The 26,426-nt window shown below is 38.9% G+C and overlaps 1 protein-coding gene across 1 annotated transcript; it reads right to left on the reverse strand.

Moving 5' to 3' along the window:
* Window positions 1-1,333: 1,333 nt before the first annotated feature.
* SEPSECS (Sep (O-phosphoserine) tRNA:Sec (selenocysteine) tRNA synthase) lies at window positions 1,334-26,399 on the reverse strand. The gene is made up of 11 exons (XM_068680052.1): window positions 26,156-26,399; window positions 24,889-25,043; window positions 22,561-22,679; window positions 22,319-22,477; window positions 21,279-21,432; window positions 17,168-17,270; window positions 15,582-15,711; window positions 15,363-15,454; window positions 6,673-6,766; window positions 5,917-6,007; window positions 1,334-4,227 (listed from the first exon to the last, which is right to left on the reverse strand). Exons 1-11 carry the CDS (start codon window positions 26,267-26,269, stop codon window positions 3,978-3,980), a joined length of 1,461 nt encoding a protein of 486 aa, XP_068536153.1. The 5' UTR covers window positions 26,270-26,399; the 3' UTR covers window positions 1,334-3,977.
* Between the last annotated feature and the right edge of the window lie 27 nt (window positions 26,400-26,426).

Below are 26,426 nucleotides of genomic sequence, written 5' to 3' on the forward strand. Positions count from 1 at the left end.
TGATGACTGAGAACTGCTGATACACTGCAGATGAGAACATTTGGTAGTCTCTGGGCTCCAGCCTTTCTTAAAAAATGATGATCGCACAATATAGATCGCTCGGTTTATATGTGTATTAAGCTGCAATGCCAGCATTTACATTTGCAACATTACAATTTTGCTTTCTTAGGCTCAGGAGAATTTGCTGCATCTGGTAGCTTTTATTTGCTTTGTATCTTCGGCAATCGTTAGGAACAAAGCGTGAATAGGCGATATTATTGCTCAAATAATCCTTAGTTTTGTTCATTAGCTCAGTTACTACAAAAGTAAACTCGGAGCGCGTCTGTGGGATGGATCATTCAGTGTCAGTTTGCTTGCACTATATTATCCCAGCGCTATTTTTATAAGGCTAGTCCATCTGCTCCTTCATTTCTTTCACCTATATAGATTCAGACAGCATAAGAGGTAGCATCAGAGGGAAAGAAAAGCATCTCACGAAACAACTACAGGCATCTGAGGGGGCAGTAGTTCAGACTGTGGCAACCTGAGGGGTTGTTGCCTACCCACGCACCCTGACCCGTTGCCAAAGGTTATGATCTTCAGGTATGTGCAGACCGTGTTTTCTGCAGAACAGGGACCATGCTGGCTCCACGGGCACCGTTTCTCCTACCTGCAACGCTCACTCCAACACTCCTGTTTCGGCAGTTGTTAATACAGCGTATGACTTGCGGCAGATGCCAAGCAGGTGGATTGCTTTGCTAGCCCTGCTACGAGGCAGTAACTTTTGGTAGAGCAACCAACTAGGTAGCAAGAGCAGTAACCGCCTCAACTTCTGAGCCCTAAGTTCTTCCTGAATATTTCAAGTGCTTGCCCTTTGTTTTCACCGCTGGTAACCACGTGCTGTGACCCATAACAAGACAGGGACAGGTAGCTACAGAAATAGCATGTTCGTGGTGTTCCTACTAAGGATTCTTGCTAAATGAACCCCAAGTGTTACCTGAAGCCCACGAAGCTTTCCTAAATGTCTCATTAGTAACACGGATGCTGCAGATTACAGGTTGGCTCTAGCAGATTTTTGAGGTCTGTGAAAGCCTTTAGTGTCATGTGCCTATATAGAGGTCAGGAAAACAGTTGCACCATTCATTTTTTGAGTTAAGGAGCTTCTAACTTCATTTTACAACCTTAGAAAGAACTTCACGGATGGCAAATATTGCCAGTATATTTGGTTTTTGGCAAAGTTATGTCCATGTTATTATCATCTTTCAACAGTACTACTTCTAGTGGGTGAGACCTACCATAGCCATGGAATCCCCCCCTATCTATTACACAAAGAAAATGAAAACTCTGCTAATAGTTGCATGTTCCAGTATTATTTTATTACTGTATTATAGACATTGGTGAATAGAGAATAATTGAAAAATACTATCTGTTTCAAGTATGCTGTAAATAACCATTTCTTCTCCATTTCTTTTAAGGTATATTGCCACTTGAATTCCTTAACGTTTCAATATAATTACCATGACATTATATAATGCTTCTGTCTATATAAATTTAGCATTAATTACAACTTACCACATCTCAGGGGACAAAACAGGCAAACACAACCGTGAACTGGTACAACTTACCAAAGTAACAGACTAGAAATATTTAGTTCAAGAGTTTATACCTCATGATGGGCGTGTTTCTCAAAATATTTTAAACTCCCTGACTTTAATTGGAGGAATGATTAAGATTTGTGAATAGCTTTAATGACACACAGACACACAAATTGTAACTAAACGTGTCACGTTAAAATGTTTTTCAATTAAAAACAGATTTAAAAGCACAAAATCAGAACAAAACAGTTAATTCTTTCCCTGGATATCTGTTCGGACAGCTTTGTTGAATTTTTTTTTATCTTTGTTTTCAAGTGGGAAGCATTTTGAAGACAGGAGAAACACTACCTGAGAAAGCAGTTTAATTCAGAGTAGAAGCGAGTAAATTATTTGAAGTAGACAATTTATTACAAGAACATACAAGGTAGAGTAGAGGTTTTTTCCTCTCAGAAAAGGCAACTGCTGTTGGGTGTTTTTTTTTTCCAGTTTCAGGATATTACTCGTCAAATGCTACCATGCAGCCCCCCTGAACTCTCCTAACAGTAGTTCCAATATTAACATTTTGTGACTAGTCATCTGAATCAGTAACTTACGCTCATTCAGGCAGGAAACAGCAATATCCAAAACCAGGAAGAAAGGTATCACCAAGGCCCCGCGGTTTTCACTCTCTGCCCCAATGCTCTGAATACAGAGGGCAGAGTGAGCTACAGAGTTTTGTCCCTCAAGCCTGTGGGAGAGCTTTACTGACTGGAAAAACTGAGGTATAGCATCATCTCAAAACAAAACCAAAACAGAGAAAAAAAATTTACATCTCCTTACAGCCACAAGGACTGAGTGGCCAAGTTATATTACCTCTCTCCTAAGATGTGCTTGTACAGCAAATAACAACTGTGCCCATAGTCCAGGGAGCCATCCCTTCCACAAGCTTTAATCAATCTGAAGTGTAACTGTAGCAATAATAATGTGGGAGCAGTTCAATTTAAACTAAAGATACAATGAGCTTCGCAAGTGAAAGCACCTTCAGGATGATTAGCAGTCTATTAACTTCCACATATGAACTTCACCTCTGGTACCAATCCGTTTGAGCACGCTGGAGGGACGGTCCTTTCAAAAGCACTGTTTTGATAAGGCAATTTCCAGAGGGCTCTGAAGAATACGGCTCAGATCCCACCAAACAAAGTAACTAGAAAATTTCCTGACATTTAGAACTCATTAATCGTGGTGTCCCAAGTATTACTACGTTACGGACAAAGAAAAATGTCTTTGAATGTTCAGCTCACTCTGAACAGCAAATGACATAAAAACCTACATACAATGTAGTAATTGTATTTAAGAATAATTAGCTAAAAATTTTGCAACCTACAGCACTGTCACTCCGGTGATAGGGAACCTTTGTTCCAGGAACAGACCCTGGATCTATTGTTTCTTTTATGAATTCAAATCAGTAACTGCACACAGCCACAGAAGCGCGAGTGCCAATAGCAGGAGACAGTTCCGAAGTGGATGCCTATAAATTTAAAAAACAATGGACTAAAAATGCCAAAACACCCTCAGGTCTCGCTGCCTCTTGAAACTGCTGCATTCATCCCACAAAGCTTTCCTCCTTTTCAATGGATCTCTGACCTGAGTGCCCCTATTCAAGAGTAACCATCAAAGAAGCGATGAAATGAATAAAAATGTTTTTCCCACTCTGCTCCACAGACCCGTGCTTTCACAGCTGCTCTTCCTCAGCATTCCATTGGGTTGCTGAACTATGAAAATGTTCTCAAGAGCTGAGTATTGGCAGGATATGAGGTATCCTAGGTTCTCCTTTGCCACAGATGGCTGCTTTGTTCTAGGCAGTTCATGAGACACGAGAACATCTAAAAAGACTACTAGTCCAACCCTGTAATTTCTTCACTGAGTTTCAACACTGTATCTAGTAAGGGCTATCCCAATGCTTTTATATAAATCTTTGAAAGCAAAAGTGGCAAGTAAGCTGAGGAAAAACAAGACACGTTGAGAGCAGTGAAACATTGCTTGTTGGTTATACACCTAGATGGGAATTCAAGTCATTGCTACTGAAAATCTCGTTAACGAAGAACACATGAATAAGCATTCTGCGACCAGTCCCAACAGTCACCCACAGGCTGACAGGCCAGGTCAAGACTTTTATGAATGCAGAGCTTTACTTTGGCAGATATTAAGTATACTTGTGTGGTGCAAAGAGCTTATGTCTGACTTTCTAGGAAGGGAGAATAGGAGAATATCATCTGTTTCCTCTGAGCCTGAATTTCACCCAAGTTTTGTTGTTGTTATTTGTTTTTTTAAGAATAAATTTTCTGCACTGCAGCTTCACAATGCAATACAAACCCCATACTTCAAACAAAAATGTATCTTCCTGTGTTACTGCGTCTGTATCTTCTAGTTTGCAAGTTGTTCTGTGCCTGTATTAGAATCACATATTTCATTCACACTTTTTTCTTTGTTTCCCTCTTTTCTACAAGTCTTCAAACACTTGTCCAGTCTTTTTAGGAATACGTCTACGTCTTGCTTTTTAATTCCAATTGCTGATGCAGCATTGAGGTAAGCACAGGGATAGTCATTTGAATGTGACATAAAGCCTTTAAAAGTGTAGTTATTCACTGTCTGTACAGTCCCACAAGGAACAACCCTGAAACAAACAAAATTGTGATTCAGTTAAAGATGCCTTGAATATTTTGATGTGATTCTCTACGATTAACATATTCATACAAGTTCATATACAGAGCAGTACCTCCTAACTCTAAACAAATGCCTGTAAGCAGGCTTCGAACAGGCATTCTCCAAGTTAGTGCTCAAGCATTGCTATGAGTGACAGTGGTAGCAGCTCCTACATTAGGTCAAGTCTGTGGGCATAGGTGGATGTCCCTTCCCCTCTCCAATTTAATCACTAAGATCTTCACTACTGGTATTTTGAGTTCTCCAGCATGGGGTGAAAGATATCTCAGAATCACATTTCCCCCTCACAGTGGATACTTTTCACCACTGCTTTTACCTCTTCCTCATATGAAGAACCCCTACCTATTAAACTCTATTTCTCAGCACACACCCATTCCCTGACAAACCAAGACCTTAATCTACACCCTTCCATGTCAAACTCACCTTATGGCTCTAGTTAAAGCCTACCCAAGCAGTTAACACAAATCAATCGGTCAGAATTTATTACATTCCCTGCAATCCATTTAGGAAACTGCATTCAGACAAACTCCACCAGGATTAGCAGATCCTTACTGTACTGAAATACTCAAACCACAGCTTATGCAAAAGCCTGTGTGCTAACAAAGCAGGAAGTTGCTATTATTACCACTGCCATGCACCAGGAGCCTAACATTTAAAGTCTGTCAAAATGCCAGGTCTAACTGTGTATTTACTGCAAAAGAATCACTTGGTTATACAAGAAAAGGAAAAATGTGAGCCTTTGTACCACACAAAGGACTGAAGAGCTTTAACTTCTCCAATACGGAACTTCTTGAATCATTCCAGCCAAAGACAGAAATTTCAGGACAAGCCAAGGTTAGGACAGGGAAATTAAAAAGAGCCTCTAACTACAGTACATATAGATTTACTGTCATTCATCTGTGCAGGAAGTGGAATAATCCAAGCTAATGAAGCATACCTTCTGATGTGGAAACAATCAACTCTGCTACAGAAAATGACATTAAGTCTACAGCAGAAGCTAGCGTGGCAGCAGTAGTATTCAGATTAAAGAATTCTGCCAAAACAAATTCTAAACCATTCTCTTCTTTTAACATGTTTAAACCAAAATCATTAAAAATGATTTGGCTCACATTTCCACATACCAGTGTCAATAAGAATAAATTCAGCTCAGACCGGCTCAAGTTGAAGTTTTTTTTTTTTTAACACAGTTAGTTCTGGAAAGCGGGATTTTCTTCCATATGACAAAAAGCTATGCAGGGTATTAAAAGCTTATTCCCCTGACGTCCAGCACAACCGTATTTGTGCTGCAATAAACAAAACAAAGATCTTCCTTAAGCAGCTTACAACTTAACTGTAAGATCAGACAACAGCTGGAAACTAAATGAAACCAAGGGGTTCTAGGGAATAATGACACTGAATTAAATGGGGATAGATTATCTATTTAGTCTACCAAAGCTAACAAAGAAGGCCTCATTGCTAACTCAGGCAGGTACACACGTTATTAGTAGATAACACTGAGGAAAAAGGGTATATTACTCTTGGAACCGTAATTGCCACACCGAAATCTGTAATCATGAGGCAACTGGCACAAAACAAGTATTAGACTATATATTTTATGAAATCCTAACACAACTCCAAATTTTCAAGTTCATAGCATCCTCACCTTGCTCCAGAAACTTGTCTTGTGAAAAGCATAGATCCAAGCTGGGTAACGGCTACATCGTTATTTTCATCTAGATTCTTCAGTGACATGGCTGAGGTAACAAAAAATCAGATTAATACTACTACAAAGGTAATCTTTTTCCAAAAAGAGAACCGCAGGGGATAAGGTGTCTTCCAACAATAAAAGTCTGGCCAAGGATTTGTGTTTAGATACCAAGAAAGAATAAATACGATTATGTTTCATCATTTTGTTTTCCCACAAGCTGTAGTGGATTACTTCTTTGGTTGGACTATACATAAGGCAGAGATTCTGCACGAGGGGGAACATTACTTTGACGTTCAGCAGAATTTTTGGTTAGAACAAATATCTTGAGTAGGAATTCCATAATTTGTTTCATAGAAACAAATTTGTTTCATTGTAAAATGAAGTGAGAAGTAATTACACCCTAATTTATTTTAAAATCTACTTATTTATGAAGTATTACAACACGCTAACATCTTCTGCCTGCCTTGATTACAATAAATGAGTATGTTGGACAGGAGCAGTTTTGTAAAAAGTAAAGGGCCTGAGTCACTGCTTTACTACTCTGCTTTTATAGGTGGTTACCTTATTGGGTTCAATGGTTTCATCCTGGCTTAAGAACAATTTAATGGAGTGTAGTGAACAATGACTAATGTATAGGAAATGTATATGAAACTGCATTACGAATGCACAGGATATTAGAATTTCTTTTGAAATATAAAAAACAAGAGTTACCTAAGGATATGGGATTATGTGGTGTGTCTAACAGTCTCTCATTGTGGGTATCTGCCAACTTCTTCAGCCCACTTGAAAGATAGGAAAACATCTCCTGGGGAAAAAAAAAAAAACAAAAAAAAAAGATGCAATACTTTTGTTATTAGCTATCAAACAGAAAATAGTACCTATTTCACAAAACTAGTAAATCTTCATTACATCCTTTTTATGAGCACCAAAGAAGTTGTCCAGATGTATCTCTGAAATCCTTTTATAAACGAAAAGCTCCATTTTCTAAACCCTGCTCTTCCCCTCAAGATGATGGAAAGCACTCTATCTGGACTAATATACGTGTTTGGGATGTCAGCCATTCTCGCTGAGGAACTGAAGCCTAGGGAAGTAAAATCTTGAAGAGATGACCGCTATACAGCAGGTCCTCCCCCACCCTAGTATCCTGTTGAAGGAGTTGACCTTTCCCCACTCCTGCAGGAACTTCCCCTCACCCTGGCCCCACGAGCCAGAGAATGGTCTGTTACCATCACAGACAGCCACATTGTGAGAAACTGTTCCTTACATTCCTTCTACTCCTTCCTATTCTATTCCTTCTATTAACACTTTCCAGACTAAAACCAGCACATTGTGTTACTACTTATTACGCAATCATGACTCCCAAAGGTTCATAGACTTTCTGCATGAGAAAAGCAATACAGTCTTTCAAGAAGAAGACTGTGACTACATGGTTGAATGTATTTTGTTTCTTACAACATATATTCTCCTGAATACTCAGCTCTATCGTGTAGCCAGTCCTTTTCCTGGCATCAACCCCTCCTCTTCAAGCCTACTAAAAAAAAAATGGAAATATCTGAATTCCTGATATCACTGACTTGGATTCCACCCTTATTGTGAAAGTATCATAAAAGTGAGATTCATAAATGTTTTGGCTAAGATACAAGTCACACTGCACATTAAAGTATGCTTCTCTTCCTTCTTCCCTGTTTTATTTCTATAATAATCTACAATAACTGCTCACGGTCTTCCTCAGTTTATTATCTTCCCCCTCACATATCAGCTTAAAACACGACACAGTAAGAATTAACACCACTCTTATTGTATTTGGCTTCTCTTCTGCTCTTTTTAATGCTTTGTTTCTCATAAATAATATCAGAAACATGCAGATACTGGGTAGTCTTTAAAAGACTACACATTAGATTTCTCCTCTTTCTGGCCAAAAGGACTCTGCCTCTCATCTGCTTCAATGTGACTGCCTGTTTCAGCATCCACGTCAATATCTGGACCTGACAAGTGATTTTTCATTCTTTAAATAGAGTTGTCTCTTCTGTTTGCAGACCAGTGTCCTGTTCTGACCTGCACACTCTGACAGGTACAAATTATAGCTTGTGATCAAAAATTATGCTCTTGAACAGAACCTCCCACAGGTCTTACGAAACCTTGTGAGTTTTGTAGTAGCTAAGTTAGAAGATTACAGATGTTTTTCGTAAGCCACTGCAGTGAAACCAGTCTCACTTCATGAGTGATCAAATGAACGCCGCTCCTGACTTGTGCTTCCTAATACCATGGAATGAATTCTGCCAGGGAGAAAGAGTACTGTGTTACTGTCTAAATGAATTAGGCTGCAGATTCACTATCAACCAGACCATAAAGCTTATGCAATACTTTGAACAACAACAGAAAACTATGGGAGACATCTATGGCATTCCAGAGCTTGAAATCTGTGAAGAATCATTCCACTGACATTTTTAGAGGTATGTTGAAATCAAATGATTTTGTGGCTTTAATTCAAAGCTTATTTACAGTTCACTCGCAGAAGTTGAAAAACATTTACTCAAACATTCCAACACTTTTCCATTCCTCTTAGTCCCTCACCGAATATAAACACATTGCTCACTTGTTATTTGCTTTCCACAATGAGCATCATTAATATGTTTAGCCATTATATCAGGATTTTTTTGGAATCCAACTCATAAACTAATTTGTGCTCCCTCTGCTGGCTATTTATTTCTACAACCGAAGCAGAGTTTTACAGAACTATACATTAATTGCGCCTACTATGGAGATATTATTGATGACTATAGTACAGAGAAAAGCCTGTTCTGGAAGAGGAAGAAATCCCCAAGCAATTCATTTGTCTTTCCCATACCTAGGGAATTCTCCATAGCATCTCTTACAGTACATTTATTAATAAAAGGACTTCAAGTTGTTATAAACAGTTACCCACTGTACTAAATTACATTGAGTACCTATGTTACTAGATCAGCCTTCACATACACAGGAATTTAGCAGAACCAGTAAAAATGCTAAGATAGGAAAAAAAATATCCAAATGTGCGTTTTTATCAGTTTGACTGAAGCTATCTGAACAAAAATTCAAAACTTCTTATTTTTACAACCTCCTGATATTTTATAGTTTCAGAAGTTAAACAGTTTGCTGTAAAATAGATTAATGGCCTCTCCAAAAAAAAGAAAAATGAAATATTTTGTGAGGTCAAATCTATAACCAACCCCTATTACAAAATATTTCTATTATGTGGAAAATTTATAAGCACCCTAAGCAATTATACCCAAATGAGCTCTTACATAATTGAATTTCTGCGGTAGACATTCAAGTTTTCTCCAGTGAAGCTAACTATTATGCTGAAGTTGCACTGAGCAACCCAAGCACTAAATATCAATTATGTTTCGTTATTTAATTCTCTTTCCCCTTAAAAACTTAAAACTTTACCACCTCTTTGCACTACATACAGACTGACTCTCACATCATGGAACCACAGAATGGTTCGGGTCAGGACCTTTAAGACTACCTGGTTCCAGCCCCCTTTAAAACCATTCCCCCTTGTGCCACAGCACTTCCCCCATACAAAAAGGGGCTGCAATGCTGAGCATGGAGGCCTGTTAGTAGCAGCCCCATAAAGCCCCTTTTGAAGGCTTCTTTTCTTGAAATGTAACCAAAATCACAACAGAAACTGTATGTGTAATTGTGCAACACCTACATATACTACAGTCTCATTTATAGGTTCTCTTGCATTTCAAGAGAAAAAATTATTTTGTTCTGAATTCACAAAATAGTGGAAACTTTAAAAATTACAAAACCAATTACAGAACTTTGAGATCTTTGTATCACAAAAGCAACAGATAACCATTAACAGCTTGAAATTCATCAAAGGTAAATGCTGGGCTCCGCACCTGGGACAGAATAACGCTGGTCATAAGCACAGACTAGGAGACAAGTGGCTGGACACCTAGACCACAACCTGAATAAAGTTCTATATATTTCACAATGAAAACCCAACAATACTCCCACAGGTTTGACAAACTACTGTGTAGCAAACTGATTAGGCCAAAAAAAAAAAAAAAAGTAAAAAAGTAATGAATATCTTTCTTCTTGCAAGAATATTTGAAGTTTTACATTTTTAATATGCAGCATTAAATCTTTTCTCTTAAATTCAATCTTAAGTAGAGCAGCAATATAAACTCCTACTGAACAGTACAAATAATTTATTCCTATCAGAACAAACCACATTTTCTTACATCAATGATAAAACACAAAATGTAAAACCAGTATTTTACCGAATTGTAAAAATCAAACAAATTCCTCCCACTCAGTGTGGTTTAAAATATTTTAGATGCACACTCCATAAGGATGTAACAACAGCTCCAGTTAATCACTCTAGAAAGTATACAGAGAGATGAACACAGATATAAAAAGCTCCAAGTAACACAGAAATATGTTTAAGATGATCAGAATTAAGTAAGAGTGGTACACTGACTAGTTAATTGGATTAAACGCATCGGTTACCTACACAATGAAGAACAGTTAAAAGGTACTAAGCCTGTTACAGAATGTAGGTCCCTTGCTCTCCACCAGGTCTGACACGACGATGGAAGCCCACTGCTCGTGGTATCACCCTCTACCTGCTACGTGCAGCCTGGCTCACACAAACACACACATCCAGACAGAGTTTTAAGAGACCTGGCAATACAGAATACGGGGCACAACGTGACTGGCACTGAGCAAATCAAAGCAGTCAATTCATCAGCATAACCTTTACCTAATAGCGTGAGTTAAGCAACAACATTAACAGATTTGACTATGGATCTGTTGTTATTGTCTGCATTACAAAAGCACCTAGAATCCCTGACTGGAATTAGAAAACCACTCCTCTATACGCTACGTAGACATATAAAAAACCATACTGAGAATCTCATACAAGCAAGAAAAAATGACTGCTGGTTAAGTTTTTTCCATCCTTTCTCAAGCAACATCAAGGCTAAATATGACTGCAGAGCACATTCCTTATTACATTGTCATAAATGGACACATTTACCCAGATAGCTGGACAGCATGTATGTGTTACTCCCTTGTTCTCCTGTCCTCTGATTCACTGCACCATTTTATTCCCTCATTTCCAAACATACAATTTCATACACTTGGAGAATCTCAGACTCCATGAATGCTATAGTCTGTCAGAAAATACCATGCTAGGTACATATCTGGCCCCGAGGCTGGTGTCACTGGCAGAATTTTGGATGTTTTTGGTCATGGGATGATCTACATGACACCAGGCCTGTCAGGATGCACCTTTCTCAAAGTAGGAAATGGATTTTGTCTCAAGAGTTTGCAGGGCTGATTGAAGGAGCTTTAAACTTCAAATATTTGAAGGGGAAAGGAGTAAAATCAGGATGGCATGCCAATGTTTGAGGGGCTGGGTGCCAGCAAGGCCCTTCAGTCTGCTCCAAGATTAGCTGGATATGCTGGGGCTCCAGGAAAGCTGCCCTCCTAAATTTGCTGTTTGTAAACAGAGAGGGTTTCATGGCTGAAGAGGCAATTGGTGGCTGTCTTGGCCATAGTGGCAATGAAGCAGTCAAGTTTAAAATCTTTGAGAATACGAGAAAAACTGCCTGCAAAATTCTGACCCTTGATATGGGAAGAGCAAACTTCAGGCTGCTCAGAGATCTAGTAATGAAGGACTCCTGGGAATGTGCTTTTTAAGGTATTGGGGTCCATCAGTGCTGATCACTTTTTAAGAGCCCTCTCTTAAGAGTGCAGGGACAGGCAGTTCCAAGGCATCAGGAGTCAAGCAAGCAGAGCAGAAGGCCAGGTTGGCAGAGCAGGAATCTTCTTCTAGAGCTTAGACAGAAAAGGAAAGCGTATGACCACTGGAAACAAGGTCAAGCAACATGAGAGGACTACAGAGATGTCATTCACCACTGTGAAAGAAAATCTGTGTGACCAAAGCTCAACTAGAGCTGAAGCTGGCCAGTACTGTGGGGACAACAAAAAGGGCTTTTTAAGGTATGTTAACAGCAAAAGGAGGACCAGGGGTAACATCGGCCCATTGCGTGATGGGGATGGCCACAAACAGCGACATGGATAAAGCAGAGATGTTTAAGGCCTTTGCCTCTAACACTGATGATGGATCTTGGGGCCCCCCGAGCCCTGAGTTGGGGTACCATGACTGGGGGAACAATAAATTGCCAGCCGACTCTGAACTTGTTCAGGATTTGCTGCTCCAGCTGAATGCTCCAAGTCTGTAGGGCCTGAGAGGAGTCATCCCAGGGTACTGAGAGAGCTGCCTGATGTTATCACAAGACCTCTCTCAATTATTTTTCAATGGTCTTAGGAATCTGGAGAGACTGGAAGCTGGCAAATGTTGTTCCAATTTTCAGGAAGGGCAAGAAAGAAGACCCTTGCAATTACAGGCCTGTCAGTCTCACATCAGTGCCTGGTAAAATTATGGAGAAAACTATCATGGGAGTTACTGAAAAACACTTGAAAGACACCACAGTCATTGGTCATAGCCAACAAAGGTTCTCTAGAGGAAAGTCCTGTTTAACTAACTTCATTGCCTCCTATGACAAGGTTATCCATCTAGTTGTCCAAAGGGAAGCCAGTAGATGTGATCTTTTGGGATTTCAGCAAAACTTTCAGCGCTTCTTGTCACAGTGTCCTTCTGGACAAAATGCCCAGCACACAGCTAGAGAAGCACAAAATACAGTGTGTGAACAGCTGGATGATGGGTCGGGCTCAAAGGATTATATTAAACAGGCTGGAGGCCAGTCCCCAGTGGGGTCCCCCATGGCTCAATTTTAGGGCCAGTTCAGTTCAGTGCTTTTGTAAATCATCTGGATGCAGAACTCGAATGCACACTAACAAAGTTTGCAGATTATACTAAATTAGGCAGACATAATGTGAGCCAGCAGTGTGCTCTGGCAGCCAGAAGGGCCAGAAATACTCTGGGGTGCATCAGGCACAGCACTGGTAGGGTTGAGGGAAGGGATTGTCCTGCTCTGCTCTGCACTGCTGTGGCCTCACCTCAAGCACTGTGTGCAGTTTGGGGCACCACAGTATAAGAAGAACATAAAACCCTTGGAGAGTGTCCAGAGGAGGGCTACAAAGATGGTGACGGGCCTAGAGGGCAAGGTGTATGAGGAGCAGCTGAGGTCCCTTGGTTTGTTCAGCCCAGAGCAGAGCAGGCAGAGGGGAGGCCTCATGGCGGCCTGCAGCTCCTTCACAACGAGGGGAGCGGAGGGGCAGGCGCTGAGCTCTGCTCTCTGGGGACAGCGACAGGACCCGAGGGAACAGCATGGAGCTGGGACAGGGGAGGGTCAGGCTGGGGGTTAGGGAAAGGTTCTGCACCCAGAGGGGAGTCAGGCACTGGGACAGGCTGCCCAGGGCAGTGGTCACAGCACCGAGCCTGACAGAGCTCAAGAAGCATTTGGACAACACTCTCAGACATGTGGGCTGATTTTCGGGTAGTCCTGTGTGGAGCCAGGAGTGGGACCCCATGATCTTTGTGGGTCCCTTCTAACTCAGGAGATTCTATGATTGTTCTTTTCCCTTGGTTGTATGAAATTAATCTCTTCTCAGTAATATTCTGGTCTCTCTGGCTTGAGCTCAAATAACTTGAAATAACACTCATGAATAAGTATAAAAAGAGAAAGAAAAAGAAATATTGGAAGTTTTTTATAGCTGACTTTGTGTGAGTAGGTGTAACTGCACCGATATAGAAAGGAGTACTCAATGTCAAGCTATAAATAGTTCCTGCTGAGAGCCTAATAGCTCTGCCTCTGCCTTCACAGAGCACAGGCAATAAACTATCACTATTACATTTTTACAATTCAGGAACAAACACATTTAAGCAAAAAAGGTTTCTATTCCTACAGCAAATCCAATAAAAGAAACATATTTATGCCATATATAAGGCTATGTTTATAGAGTATACTCACAGTTGATATAAAAAAGACCTGAAGTTGTAAAAATGTAATGCTTTATTCACTTTAGAATCCTACTTCCAAGGAAACAATATAATTTAAAATATACACCTATTCATTAGGACAATTTACTTATGAAAGAATTATTATTTATGACTTGAACAATATTTATATTGCCCATTATGTTATCTGCTGACTGTGTAAACCTAAACATCAAAATCAGTATTGCAGAAGACAAGATAAATTCACTTGAAACTCTTTTGGAGGTGGGAGTAAAAGGAGTGAAATATAAAATTTGCTTTTAATGAAGACACAAATCATACATTGCAATAGGCACAGCAGTCCAGAGTAAAACAACGTTAGAAACTGTATTCCAGCAGTGGCAAAAATGTGACTGCTTTCAGTGTTTCACAAGCCGTGTTTTCGATTTGGTGGTACAGATCACTCCATAGCCTAAGTCAACTAAGCTGTCCTTTTTTTGTTTTTTTCTATATTCTAGCTATTCCTAGGGATATCAATTCCAGTACAGAGTATTTGCATGCCTGTACAAGGAGCTAGAAAAAAAGTCATAGCATCTAGCACTACTGCTCTGCTCTGATATCAGAGGCAAGAGCAAGCTGTCAGCAGGAAATAATTAGAACTTATTTCATAAATAAAACAACGGAGCACATCATGCATGATTTAAAACTATTAACTTACAGTATGTAATCCACAGCATTTCCTTGTCTAAAACCCTCTACAAAAATATTTCTCTACGTTAATGCATACAGATAGCAACATCAGGCCTTTAATACGTTCAGAATTAAGGACAACTCGATATGTACAGGTTCCAACTTTAGACCACAGGAATATCTGTGCAATGCAGTTATATCCAACTTAAAACACACAGTCTGGGAGAGGCACAGAAGAAACCTAGCTCTGTATCTAGATAAATGCCTTAAATTACAGTCTTTTAATCATTTTGTGGCCATGCACAGTATTTATAACTTATTAGAAGTTGTGATTCACTAGAGAATGCTGTACAAAAGAATTTAATTAAACACTACCATAGCACAAAACCATGATATGGCCAAATGAAGATGAGCAGAAACCCCTGGGTTAGCTCTGTGTGTCCAGTCTCTTGGTTTGGTCCTGGAAGCACTGTGATTATAACACTGCAGCACTTCTCAGATTCTACTGGGCAAAATCCTACTGTATTAGTCATACTCTATAACAACAAATATGAACACTGCACGAGATAGATAGTACAGGACCTCAGTTTAACTCTCTGGTTTGGAATACAACAAGGAAAGCAAGCTTATTCATTAACACCATTTGGCCATGAAGTAATTATATTGTATTGCCTTTCCAGATTAAGAACTGCGAGCTCCAAAAAAATTCAACAGCTTTCTATAGAGAAACAGGATTTACTATGCAAAGCAGTTTCGCAACAAGACTTTTAACAGCTGACTTCAAGAAAATGCTGATTTCCAGAAAGCTTACCTTTCTCTCTTTCAGTAACTGTTTGTAGCCACTGGCACCTAGAGACAGAAGTGTAATAAGGACATCTAAAGAAGGAGATGCAGAAGCTCTTCCTGGGAAAAACAAAAACCCATTATCCAGATTAAATTTACAAAAGAAAAAAACGTAGTGAAAGACAGCTGATAATCAAGTTTTCTACAGTTACTTTGTATGGATGAAATCAGTCTGTGAACTACTTACCTGGATACATTTTGCTGATCTCCTGAATGAAGGACGCATCGAAGCCAGCAATGATAGCACCACCTACTGGAACCATAAAATTTTTGTCCAAGCTCTGAACAAAAGCATCTATTCTGCCTACTCGAGCACCCTTTGTCAAAAGGAACAACAAAAAAAATGCACAGCATACATTAGAAGAGACTTGTGATAGCATCATTATTAAACACAATTTAGCAATGTAACTGAAACAAATGCAATTCCTAAAACTCTCTGATACTGTATTTGTAATAAACAGTTAAAAATTGCAATATTACCTTTTCTTAGTGTTGCTTATCATTATTCATTGTCTGCTTACATAGTGCCTTTAAAATTCTCATTTTGCTGCAATTTGAAATATTGGTTTAGTTCCTGCAAGTCTATAAAATGTAGCTCATTCAGTAACTACCAAAAAATCCTTGCAATTTAATGGAAATTATGCAGTTAAAAATGTACAAATCAAAAAGTCTCAAAGGTTCTGATAGTAAAGGGCTACATGTTAATGCTTCATGAGAAAATAAACATTTTTTGAGATATATAAGTATATCAAAGTATCAAGATAGATTTTTATATATATATATCTACATAAAAACAAGAGGACTGTGATGCTCTCCCATGGAAATGCATCTGTGGGTTCTGGCTGATGGAAAGTTGCATATGAGCCAGCAGTGTCACTTTGGAGAGTGACCAAAGGAGGGCTACAAAGAGTTCAAGAAGTGTCACTTTGGAGAGTGACCAAAGGAGGGCTACAAAGAGTTCAAGAAGTGTTTGGACAACACTCTCAGACACATGGTCTGATTTTTGGGTGGTCCTGTGTGGAAGCCAGGAGTTGGACTCCATTATCTTTGTGGGTCCCTTCTAACTCAGGAGATTCTATTGATTGTATACAATGCTGCTTGCAAAATTAATATCCAGATTAACTTCCACACAGTAGATTCCCCCTCTTCCTGGAAAACAAAATGTCCTTATACCTAACCAAACAGACATTTTTAAAGGTAAAAAATAAAAATAGAAATTAAAAAAGGTAGATTCTGCTGTGCAACTTCAGTTTGATTAATTTAGTATAACCGAACTGCACAATTAAGAATTATGCATCATAACAGAACCTGAAAAGCATATTCAGGAACATATATACATATTAAATAATATGCAAGTAGATACATATTAAAGTACTATATATTAATTTTTTTTTCTGAAAATTGAAAAGTTGAAAGAAATTGGAAATCTGTAACACGTTCTATTGAAGGTTTAATCCACACTCAAGTATGACCCATTATTTTACAGTTAGTTATGTCAGTAAATTTATGAAATATTTTAGGAAAGATTAATAAGGACATAATTCCACCATAACATACACCTTTATTAAATTAGAAGCACATAATAGAAATAACAAGTATTGTTTTAAGTGCTATGTCCCTCTGCTCCTTGTTCTCAGAAAACTGTTCAACTATCAGGCATGCACAGGATTAGTCGTAGAGCTGTGAAACATGACAAAATTTGCTAGCATTGTCTCTAATTAGAGATTCTCTCTTTTTTGTTTAAAAAAAATATTTGAAATACACAGTTCCTACCTGCTTGATGAGATGCATACATTTTGAAGACTGAACTCCGTAGGCATTGTTGACAATGTGGGGAATGTCATAGTTAGCACAAATCACAGCCAGCTCCTCCAGCCTGTGAGTATAAAATTGTAATTTAGAGAAATACTGATAACTGTAATTCATGCCATCAATCAGACCTTTAGAAGACTGAAAGGTCTACAAGAGATGAGAAGAACTTTTTTGATTAGTGTCTGATGGTAGTAGTTGTCACCTTAAGCAGCAAAGGTTAAGAGGAACCTGTTAGCTTTTACATGTACTAACAAATTGTTGACCCAGGCTGAGATTTTTCATGCTTCACTAAAAGTTTTGTTTAGCACACAGTAAACAGATCCTCACTTTGTTTCAGATATTAACATCTTTTTCATGTTACTTTAATGATAAGTAACAGAACTTTAGCTATTTACGCATTTTTCCTTTTCTTTTAATATTCAACCTGAAAATGGCCTGATGGAAGTTTCAGGATGTCTTGGGAATTGAGAACTGAGAACATCATAAAAGAGGAAGTCTTGACATGTTTCCGGTTTTGTTGTGTTTTGTTTTGTTTTTTTCCCTTCAAAGAGCTAGTATTCTAAACTAAATCAGCTAAGCTGATCAACAGAAAGGACATTCTTCAAAGGAATGAATAGCCTTAAAATGATAGCTTTAAATGGATAGCCTTAAAATGTCTGAATGTGGAGATCAACACATTAAAATTTTGTTCAATTGTCTACTCAGAAATAAAGAGAAAATTTTCATTTGCCTTTAGAAATTCCCCAAATTACATTGAGTTCAGCTTGGATCGATTTCTCAGTGAAACTAGAAATTATGGGGATGCAGAGGTCATTTCCATTAAGGGACTTCAGCTTTGTAAACACACATATGCTTAGTAACCTTTTCAAGGCACTCCCATCATGCTTCATTTTTTTTAATCCTTTGATTTTTTACAAGCTTATGAATATCTTCTAAAAAGAAAAACTGTATGTAAAAAATAAGGTAATATACAATAATCTGAAGTGATGATAAAAGGTAATATTAAAAAACAACAGAAAAATCCAAGCCTTCAATGTATTTTTGACTAGATCTCCTTTTGTACAGCCTCCTTCTGTGATTTACTGACACCCATATAAAATGTGACAGAGTAGGAAAACATTTTCCAAGAGGTGACATTCCTTTGTATTCTATTTTTATTACATTGCCCAGCATCATTTTGTAATGCAAACTCAGCCACAAACCTCCGGCTCCATTTTCTGAACTTCAATCCTTAGGAAAACAGCATCATTACAGCCTTATTTCTAAAGAAATCACTAGTATGTAAATCACAAGTATGACGAGGTAACACCAGTAGTATCATGTACGTATTCATTTTCTACAGTCAAGATATTCAGCAGGAGCTGCATGTCCAGTAATTTTTCACATTTATCAACACCCTGAATCCTGAACTGCATAACATTAACAGGATACTTCAGGAAACACAACACTACACAGGGCAAAGATTTTGCCTTCCGATCTGCTCTTCTGGATCAGACTCATCCCTCGCCTTCCAAAGAGACTCAGAGTACTTCCCCCTCTGACAGGCTTCTTTTCAAGTGCAGGTAGAGGATTTCACGAAACTGGAAACATGAGGGTTTACTGCTGTGTGCTCACCTTTCTTAACGTGCTGAGCCTTAGAGAAGCAGTAAGCTATATTCTACAAATCCTGAAAACAGGAAAGGCTCTTTACTTTTCCTACAACTATTCTACTGAATAATTAGATCCATGCTACAATACAGGATGAGAGGGCTATAGCTTGAAAAGAATATGTGATTATGCATGGGAAGCACACAATTAACCACACCACTTGTCTGCTTCCAAGGATTAAACTGAACCATTAAGAGCAGCTAGTCATATCAGAAAAATAAAGCATTAATCTAAGTTAGGCTACTACTCAAGTTCCTAAAAGCCACAAACAGGACTTACAGAAATATTTTCCAATTTATTCCTTCTTCCTCTCCTGCTTCTGAAAGTTCATTTAAAAAAAAAAAAAAAAAAGCTTTGCTCCTTCTTCTAATACTAATGAAAGTAGTAAGATACAAAGAGGGCTCTGCTAAGTACAAAAATTAACCAAGACACTTTTTTTCTTGTGTTCTCTTTCAAATACAGTAGTTTTGGAAACAACTCACAGTAACAGCAGGTAGACAGAGAACTGATGTCTCTCCAAGAAAGGGAGTGCATTATTCCAATAAAGTTAAATAATACTTCAAAAGAAAGCTATGGGTACATAGACACAAACATCTTCCCTGACCTAACAATCCTAAATCACTAACAATCCTAAATCACTAACAATTATAAAACACCACTACAACTAAACAAAACCTTAAAAATGTAAACTATTTAAAAAGAGACTTATAAAATGTTACCCTCCAGAAATGCTGCATTTTCCTTCCTGTAGGAAGATGGATGTTATGGCCTTCCATGGCTGACAGTATCCTTTAAATAGAAAGTGCGTGCATTTCCTCCTGTATCTGTGGTATATCATAACAGAGTGCCACTACCTCATATTTCATCTCTTAGTTGTAGAGAACAAAACAATCGCGTGTCAAAAAGAGAAGGCAGATAAGGAGAAGATTCATTTACCCAAGCTATAAAATAGAGCATTCAATTTTGATAGCTCTGATTTAAGCTAGCCAATAAATTTGCAACTCAACTTCAAACAATACTCATGGTATTCTGACAGAATTATTTGTTTTTAACTTCCTTATAGCAACTAGGTTAAACCTCTGATAAATACTGTGGTGTTTTTTTTTAAAGGTAGGAAATCAGAAGGAAACATGCCTTTATTCACCATGTTTCAAACTCAATAATGTTTCTTTTCTAAACTTGCAAAAATTCAACTAATTTTCCAGGTAACACAATAACTAACAACAACAACAAATGCACTGCAGATGAAAACTAAACATAAGTCTTCTCAACTTTGTGATAAGCACAAAATAATTAAAGTGAGGCAACTGAGACACTACATTTAAAAACACGTAGAAAACAAACTGTTAGTGTCTTGTACTTGCATGTAGTACATGCAGGCCCACAAAAATATACCTGTTCAATTTTAAAAGCTTGCAAATTTGTTTCTTGATACTTATTTTCATAAGCAAAAAGAGAAAGTGGGTTTTGCAAGTAACAGTGATGCTTAATTTGGTCAAATGATTCAATATACCAAGTACTTTATCCACACCCTACTCCAGCAAGTCATTTTCAGATTGAGAGATTTTTGAAATATTTCAAAACTAATCTACACATAAAGATAATGACTCAAATACTCAGTTTTCTATCCCATAACTGTAGTGTCCATCTCTGCTTCAGCTAGTGCTTCAATTACATATTTTTATAGCAACTACAGAAGTTATGCACATGGACATATAACATTAGGAGGGAGTGCAATGTATTGTAAGTGGCGATTCTTTTAATGGTGATTTAACAGCTGGAAATCATAAGAAGCAGGAGCAAGCAAGCAGGCAGCAAATGTTCAAACCAAGATATGTTACAATAGGGCAAATTGTATGTTACACTCCTAAAGCACATCTGCACTACAGATTTTCAAGAGTTTTCTTGTACCAGTATATCCTTATTAGTGCTATGGACACCAGCAGAATACAGAAAAGAGTGACTCAAAGAGTTTAAACGTTGGCTGTAGGGGTTTTTTGTAGTTTTTAATTAATAGCCTAGGAAAATTCATCATTGGCTACAGAAGAGTAGAACAGGCAAGAGTAATATTAAAATTTGGCATTAGCTGTGGAACTATATTTTCTGGACTATGTTTCTGTGCAAGTCTACTCCTACTACTACTGTGATATTACAAAGCAAATCACTGCCAAAGCAACATTCCTTATACTAAAAGTGACCTCAGTCACGTGAGAGAAGGAAGACCTGTATTACTCTTACTTCCATCATACGCTTTTCTGAAAGTGGAACATTGTTTGACAACTTGCTGTTACCCTCACCCAAGGGGATTAAAGTATCTACCCTAGTTGTTGGCAGTAATTACACAATGTAAGAAAGACAGGGATCCAAAACACACATTTTTTTCACAATGACAACAAATAAAGCACTTCTTATGAAGAGTACTTACCTATCAGGTACCCTCGGAGCAAAGCAAGACGTTGTTGAATGCACACAAAGAATATTTTCAGCACCAAGAGCCTTGATTTTAGCCTCCACTGCCTCAATGTCTGTCCGTAGCTCATCGCCTTCTAGTACATTTTCTATCACCACAGGCTCAAAACCTAACCAAACGGAACAAGACCTGAATGTGTATCATTGACTCTCCAACTGATTCTGGAGTTTTGGTTCTAGAATAAATCCAAAAAATCTTTCTCCTGTTAACAGATTCTTTTAGCTTTGGATTAAGAACATAGACACATTAGTACAGAACCCAGCCCTGTTTCTAATTTTTTGGTCATTTTTATCTAATGAATCTTTTATGCAGAAAATAAGCATTTCCTAGGAGCTAAAACCAAAATCTATGCCACCACCAGCTCACTGAGCTGGAAAATTATGGTATCCCTTACTTGCCCTTTCCTTGATCCCACGAATCTGCCTGCAGGAGAAGACAGAATCAGAACAGGGACAGACTTCTATCCTTAGCTTGCTTATAATCTGCTAAACAAGGAATTGCATTTTGGAAAAGATAAGGTTTGAACTAAGAAAGGCATCAAACTCATTTTCTGAGTGAGCACTGACACTGCAAGATTACAAATGAATGGGACATCTAACACTTGCCATGTTCCAAAATAAAAGAACGTGCAAGTCAGACATCTAGCTTGTCACCTTCTGATCCCGCTTCCTAAGGGACATTTGTTTTTTGCATAAACCTGAGAGGGATGTGAACCATGAACCTCAGTCTTACAGCGTTCTCAGGAAAGCAAATTAGGCATCTAATTAAGGAATGAATGGTAATTTCCTTAGTATTGTGCTCTCTATTGACTACTTTATGCATCTTCCTACCTCAGCATACTCCAACATTTTATAGAAATAAAGCACTTAGCACTGCTATGCATTAGACCTTTTCTGGATCTTACTCCGAACAAGTGAATTCACTATCACTCTGAAAGATCAAGTTTTACATGTGTTAGAAGAACACAACTGTGTAATCAGTTGTCCCTCTATTACCTGCAGTTATCATTGATTTAAAGCAAGACTTCTGGTCTATACGTGGCCAAATAATGTATTTTGCCTTTGGTCTCTTGTGCCGCAATGTTAAAAAACACAGAGTTAGACTCATGCCAGTTGCCATAGGAACCACAAAGCAGTTGGTCACTGTCTGGACACCTGCACATAAAAAAACAGAAGTCAGAAATTAACACGAAGAACATAGGATATGTATACACAGATATTTTGAGATTTACACCTACCAGCCAGCTTTATAATATCCAGAACTACTGAATTAGTAAGTTTGTTCAAAAGGCTGGACCCTGCAGCCTTAGGCTGGACTGCAGAGATATCACCCGACCTTCCGATTCCATGGATCAACCTAAACAAAGAAGGTGGAAAACACAGATCAAGATTTTTCAAGTTGCAAAGCAGCAACTCTTGCTGACTGAAAAGAACTGTTTGATAAACAACTGCAGAAAATGTATCCAATGTAATACCTGCTATTTTGAGTTCCATTATAACAAACTACATATACTAGCATGAAAGTGTCCTTTTTTTTTGTTTTGATCTGTAGACTAACCATGTTCCAGAATGCAAATAAAAACTTGGAGAAGGCCCAAAATTGCAAAACCTTTAGCATCTGGCAGGTTTACTTTTAATTATACCCCAGCAACTTCTTGATGCCTGTTGAGCTAGCGTGATAAATACTGATGCGTCCAGACACAAAAATCCAAAGCAAAAAAAATCAGTTGCCTATAGTGTAACATAGTATAGGCATGGTGGTACTACACGGATACTCCCCTGACAAATGCTTTACCCTCACAGGGCAAAGAAATAATACGTACCATGACAAAATGCCCTCAAAGACATCCAAGTTAGTGTATCTCTTTGCCCATATACCTGCAATTCATCTACCTCATTGTACTATTCAATTTATCTATTGTACAATACTGTCTCTCTCTGCATTCTACATTTATAAATAATGTTTATAAACTATGCTTATAAACCTTAAATATTATTTAGCACCTTTCAGGATTGAAGTATCCTCAAATCATTTATAAACCTAAACTGACAGAAATAACTTTACCTATGGCTAAAATGCAGTCGTTCAAGCAAGCTACTAACAGTACACATATATTTATGGCTTTAATTCTGTTTTTGTCTTGGGAATGAAGTAAAATGCAGTCTCATGAGTGGATGAAACTCAGAACTTCTTGGAGCACAAGTGGAGTACAACTTAGTATTTTTTCCCCACTTCAGGCTATAGTTTGAAATGAACAGTGGCTTGATAATCAGTTGAAACTTGCACCCAAGCCTCACTTCATCAAAATATTTTCTTCCCTTAGTTTCTGCTGCTATGTTCTTCATGGCTTTCTCATGCCTTTTTTTTTTTTTCTGCACATATTTACTTCTTTCTAAGGAGCTCTCTACATCTGGCCCTTAGAATGCATTAAGCAGAAAGGACAGACAGCTTCACAACCATCTCCTGCCACCTCTAACCACTTCCAAAGTTAGCTGGTAAAACATACCGCAGAAATAAGGAGCATGGAGGAAAGCCACTAAACCTTTCTTTGCTATTGCTTACACTCACGGGTGAAGGTGCGATGCCATGGCTAAGGACAGCCTAGGCTCTCTATGGCCAGAAGCTGGGCCTGCCTTCTCCAGCATCTTCAGAAAGCAGCTATGCAGATACTCCACTGGTGCGACTCTCTACCTCCTTCATGACATGTCTTAGACTAAAAAGCAGTACAGAAAACGAAAACCCCAAACTGATGTATTGGGAGTTTTCTCCATCAGTTTTTCATGGCATGGTAGGGCTTCAGAAAGCCATTAAGGTTCAGTAATTCAAATTCCATATGGTAAAATTCTGGCCGTTAACATGCTTTTGTGCTAATATTTCGAGGATAAACATTCCAAGAAGTTTCACTGAGTTTCATTCACGCTGGACAAAATCAGCAGACACTCAGCACAGAACACCATGCAAAAAAAAGTTTATCTTCAGATATTAATGCAGAGCCACTAGAATTATAGCATCCAAAGCACCTCTCAAGTGTAAGAAGGGCTCAAGCTATTAACAGCTTTTCTAGTCTTTATAAATCTGCTTACTTCATATATAAATTTTAAATAGACTGAGGTTTTATGCGCATATCAACTTATCACATTATAAATATATTAATGAACATTAAAAATACAAATAGCTGTTCACTAGGAACGTTCAATACTTTAGAACTCCAACATTCAGTACTTTTGAATAATACACAGAAGAGCTGCACAGCGTTAAAAAGGCAAGTAATGCATGAATTATTTTAAAGCAGGAAGATCTCCTTGCATTCAATCAATTCAACAACTCAGGCTTCTACCAGTTCAGCATACAGGACACAACCCTGACAAAAGATTTTTGTTACATTCAAGTCTTTCCAATGAGTTATTAATGAAAATTTAATACAGAAAGTTGCATCAAGTCAATATCGCATTATACTGTTTTTCTCAAATGCTATCTAGCTCTCAGATAACAATTCGCAGTAAAATAAGCACTTTGGAAACATTAATAATAAAACAGAATAATTCAAACTGCCAATAAGGTGTACCTGTAATGCCTTCGGGCTACAAGTCCTGACGCCACTCTTCCTTCCCTCTCACCCACACCGCAGTTGCCCAGGAAGTTATTGCTATCCATTATGGCAAGCTCATGAAGAAACAGTTCAATGGTGCTTTCATCCCATCCATCTTCAGGACACTTTCCCTTAATAATAAAATAAAGATAACTCCTAAACTTGGAAATTAAGAGCAAGCACATCTTTATATAATCTGGTTGATTGATGTTACCCTTCTTTTCCGCGCTGAACTGTAGTTTGTATTTTGATTCTGCTGTTACCTAGTGTTACAAACTTGGATTCAGAGAAATGTTAAATAATGATTTTTCCATGTATTCAACACAATTACCATTCACTATCCTGATATTAAAATAGTCAGAGTATTTTTCACTATCAAGTACTCTTTAAGGTACGCATACCACCACTGCAGCACATACATGCTGATTGCTCTCTAGCAGACTATGGATCATTTGATATATTCTCCACACAAAAACCTAATAAATTCTGCAGAAATTCAGCAGAGCAAACTGGGTGAAAATGAGATAATTGGGATAATATTACCAAAATTACTAATTATAAGTGGAACATAGTTTCAGTTGTAACTCATCTTCCTATCCACATAGTTTCCTTTGTTAATATTGCCCTAATACTTCAAGACTTAACTACTTTCCGAAAGTAATTTGTATAGGACTGCAACCAGGTAGTTGTGTGTGCTCCTTTTGGTGTTAGCACCGCAGTCACCTCGGTGAAGTACAGAGAAGACCCTCACAGAAGGCACTGCAAACTCGTAAAGCATTACTATTGCAACTCAAAGTTTTGTTGTTGTTGTTGTTGTTTTGTTTTTGTTTTCGGTAACAGAGCTAACTCGAGCACATTTTTAAGTTAAAGGTGTTGTATGAAAGCAAAGTCCGTCATGGTGGATGATGTGACTAATGAAAACGTTTGAGAGCTTAAAGAAACCATCGGTAGTGGCTCTGTAGACAAAGAAACACATCCCTCCGGCACCTCACAAGAGGGATTTAATTTTGTTATCGACGCATTTCGAAACCATTTGGCTGCCTACCACCTCCCCTCAGCACCGCGCGCCCTGAGGCAGCCCTGAGGCAGCCCTGAGGCAGCCTTCCCGCCCCCCACGCCGCGCGGCCCGGGCCGGCCCATGGCGTTCCCGGGGCCTCCCTGCCCGCGACCCCGGCCCCATTTCGGAGCCCCCCGGGCTCAGAGGGAGCCGGGGCCGTGCCGGGGGAGGCGGCCCTGCGGTTACCTGCTCCAGCAGGGCCCGCAGGAGCAGCTCATGGCCGCGGCGGCCCTGCGCCCCCTGGCGCACGTAGGCCGCCGCCACCAGGCGCTCGCTGGAGCCGAAGTTCTCCGCGTTCATGACTGGGGGGCGACGCCCGGCTCCCCCTCAGCACAGCGGGGTCCCCGCCACCACCGCCTCCCGCAGCACCGCCGGCCGCTGCCCGCCCCGCGGAGCCGCATGCGCCGCCCGGCTGCTCTGCCGCCCTCCCCTGGTGGAGGCCAGGCTCGTTCCGGGT

The sequence above is a fragment of the Anas acuta genome, chromosome 4 (assembly GCF_963932015.1).
Source record: "Anas acuta chromosome 4, bAnaAcu1.1, whole genome shotgun sequence".
In the NCBI taxonomy this organism is placed as follows: domain Eukaryota; kingdom Metazoa; phylum Chordata; class Aves; order Anseriformes; family Anatidae; genus Anas; species Anas acuta.

Coding starts and splice junctions, on each gene's coding strand:
- SEPSECS (XM_068680052.1), bottom strand. CDS start 26,269: ATGAACGCGGAGAACTTCGGCTCCAGCGAGCGCCTGGTGGCGGCGGCC. Junction 17,271..21,278: donor GCTCCGAGGGTACCTGATAG/GTAAGTACTCTT, acceptor TTATACTCACAG/GCTGGAGGAGCTGGCTGTGA. Junction 6,008..6,672: donor ACATAATCCCATATCCTTAG/GTAACTCTTGTT, acceptor TTGTTACCTCAG/CCATGTCACTGAAGAATCTA.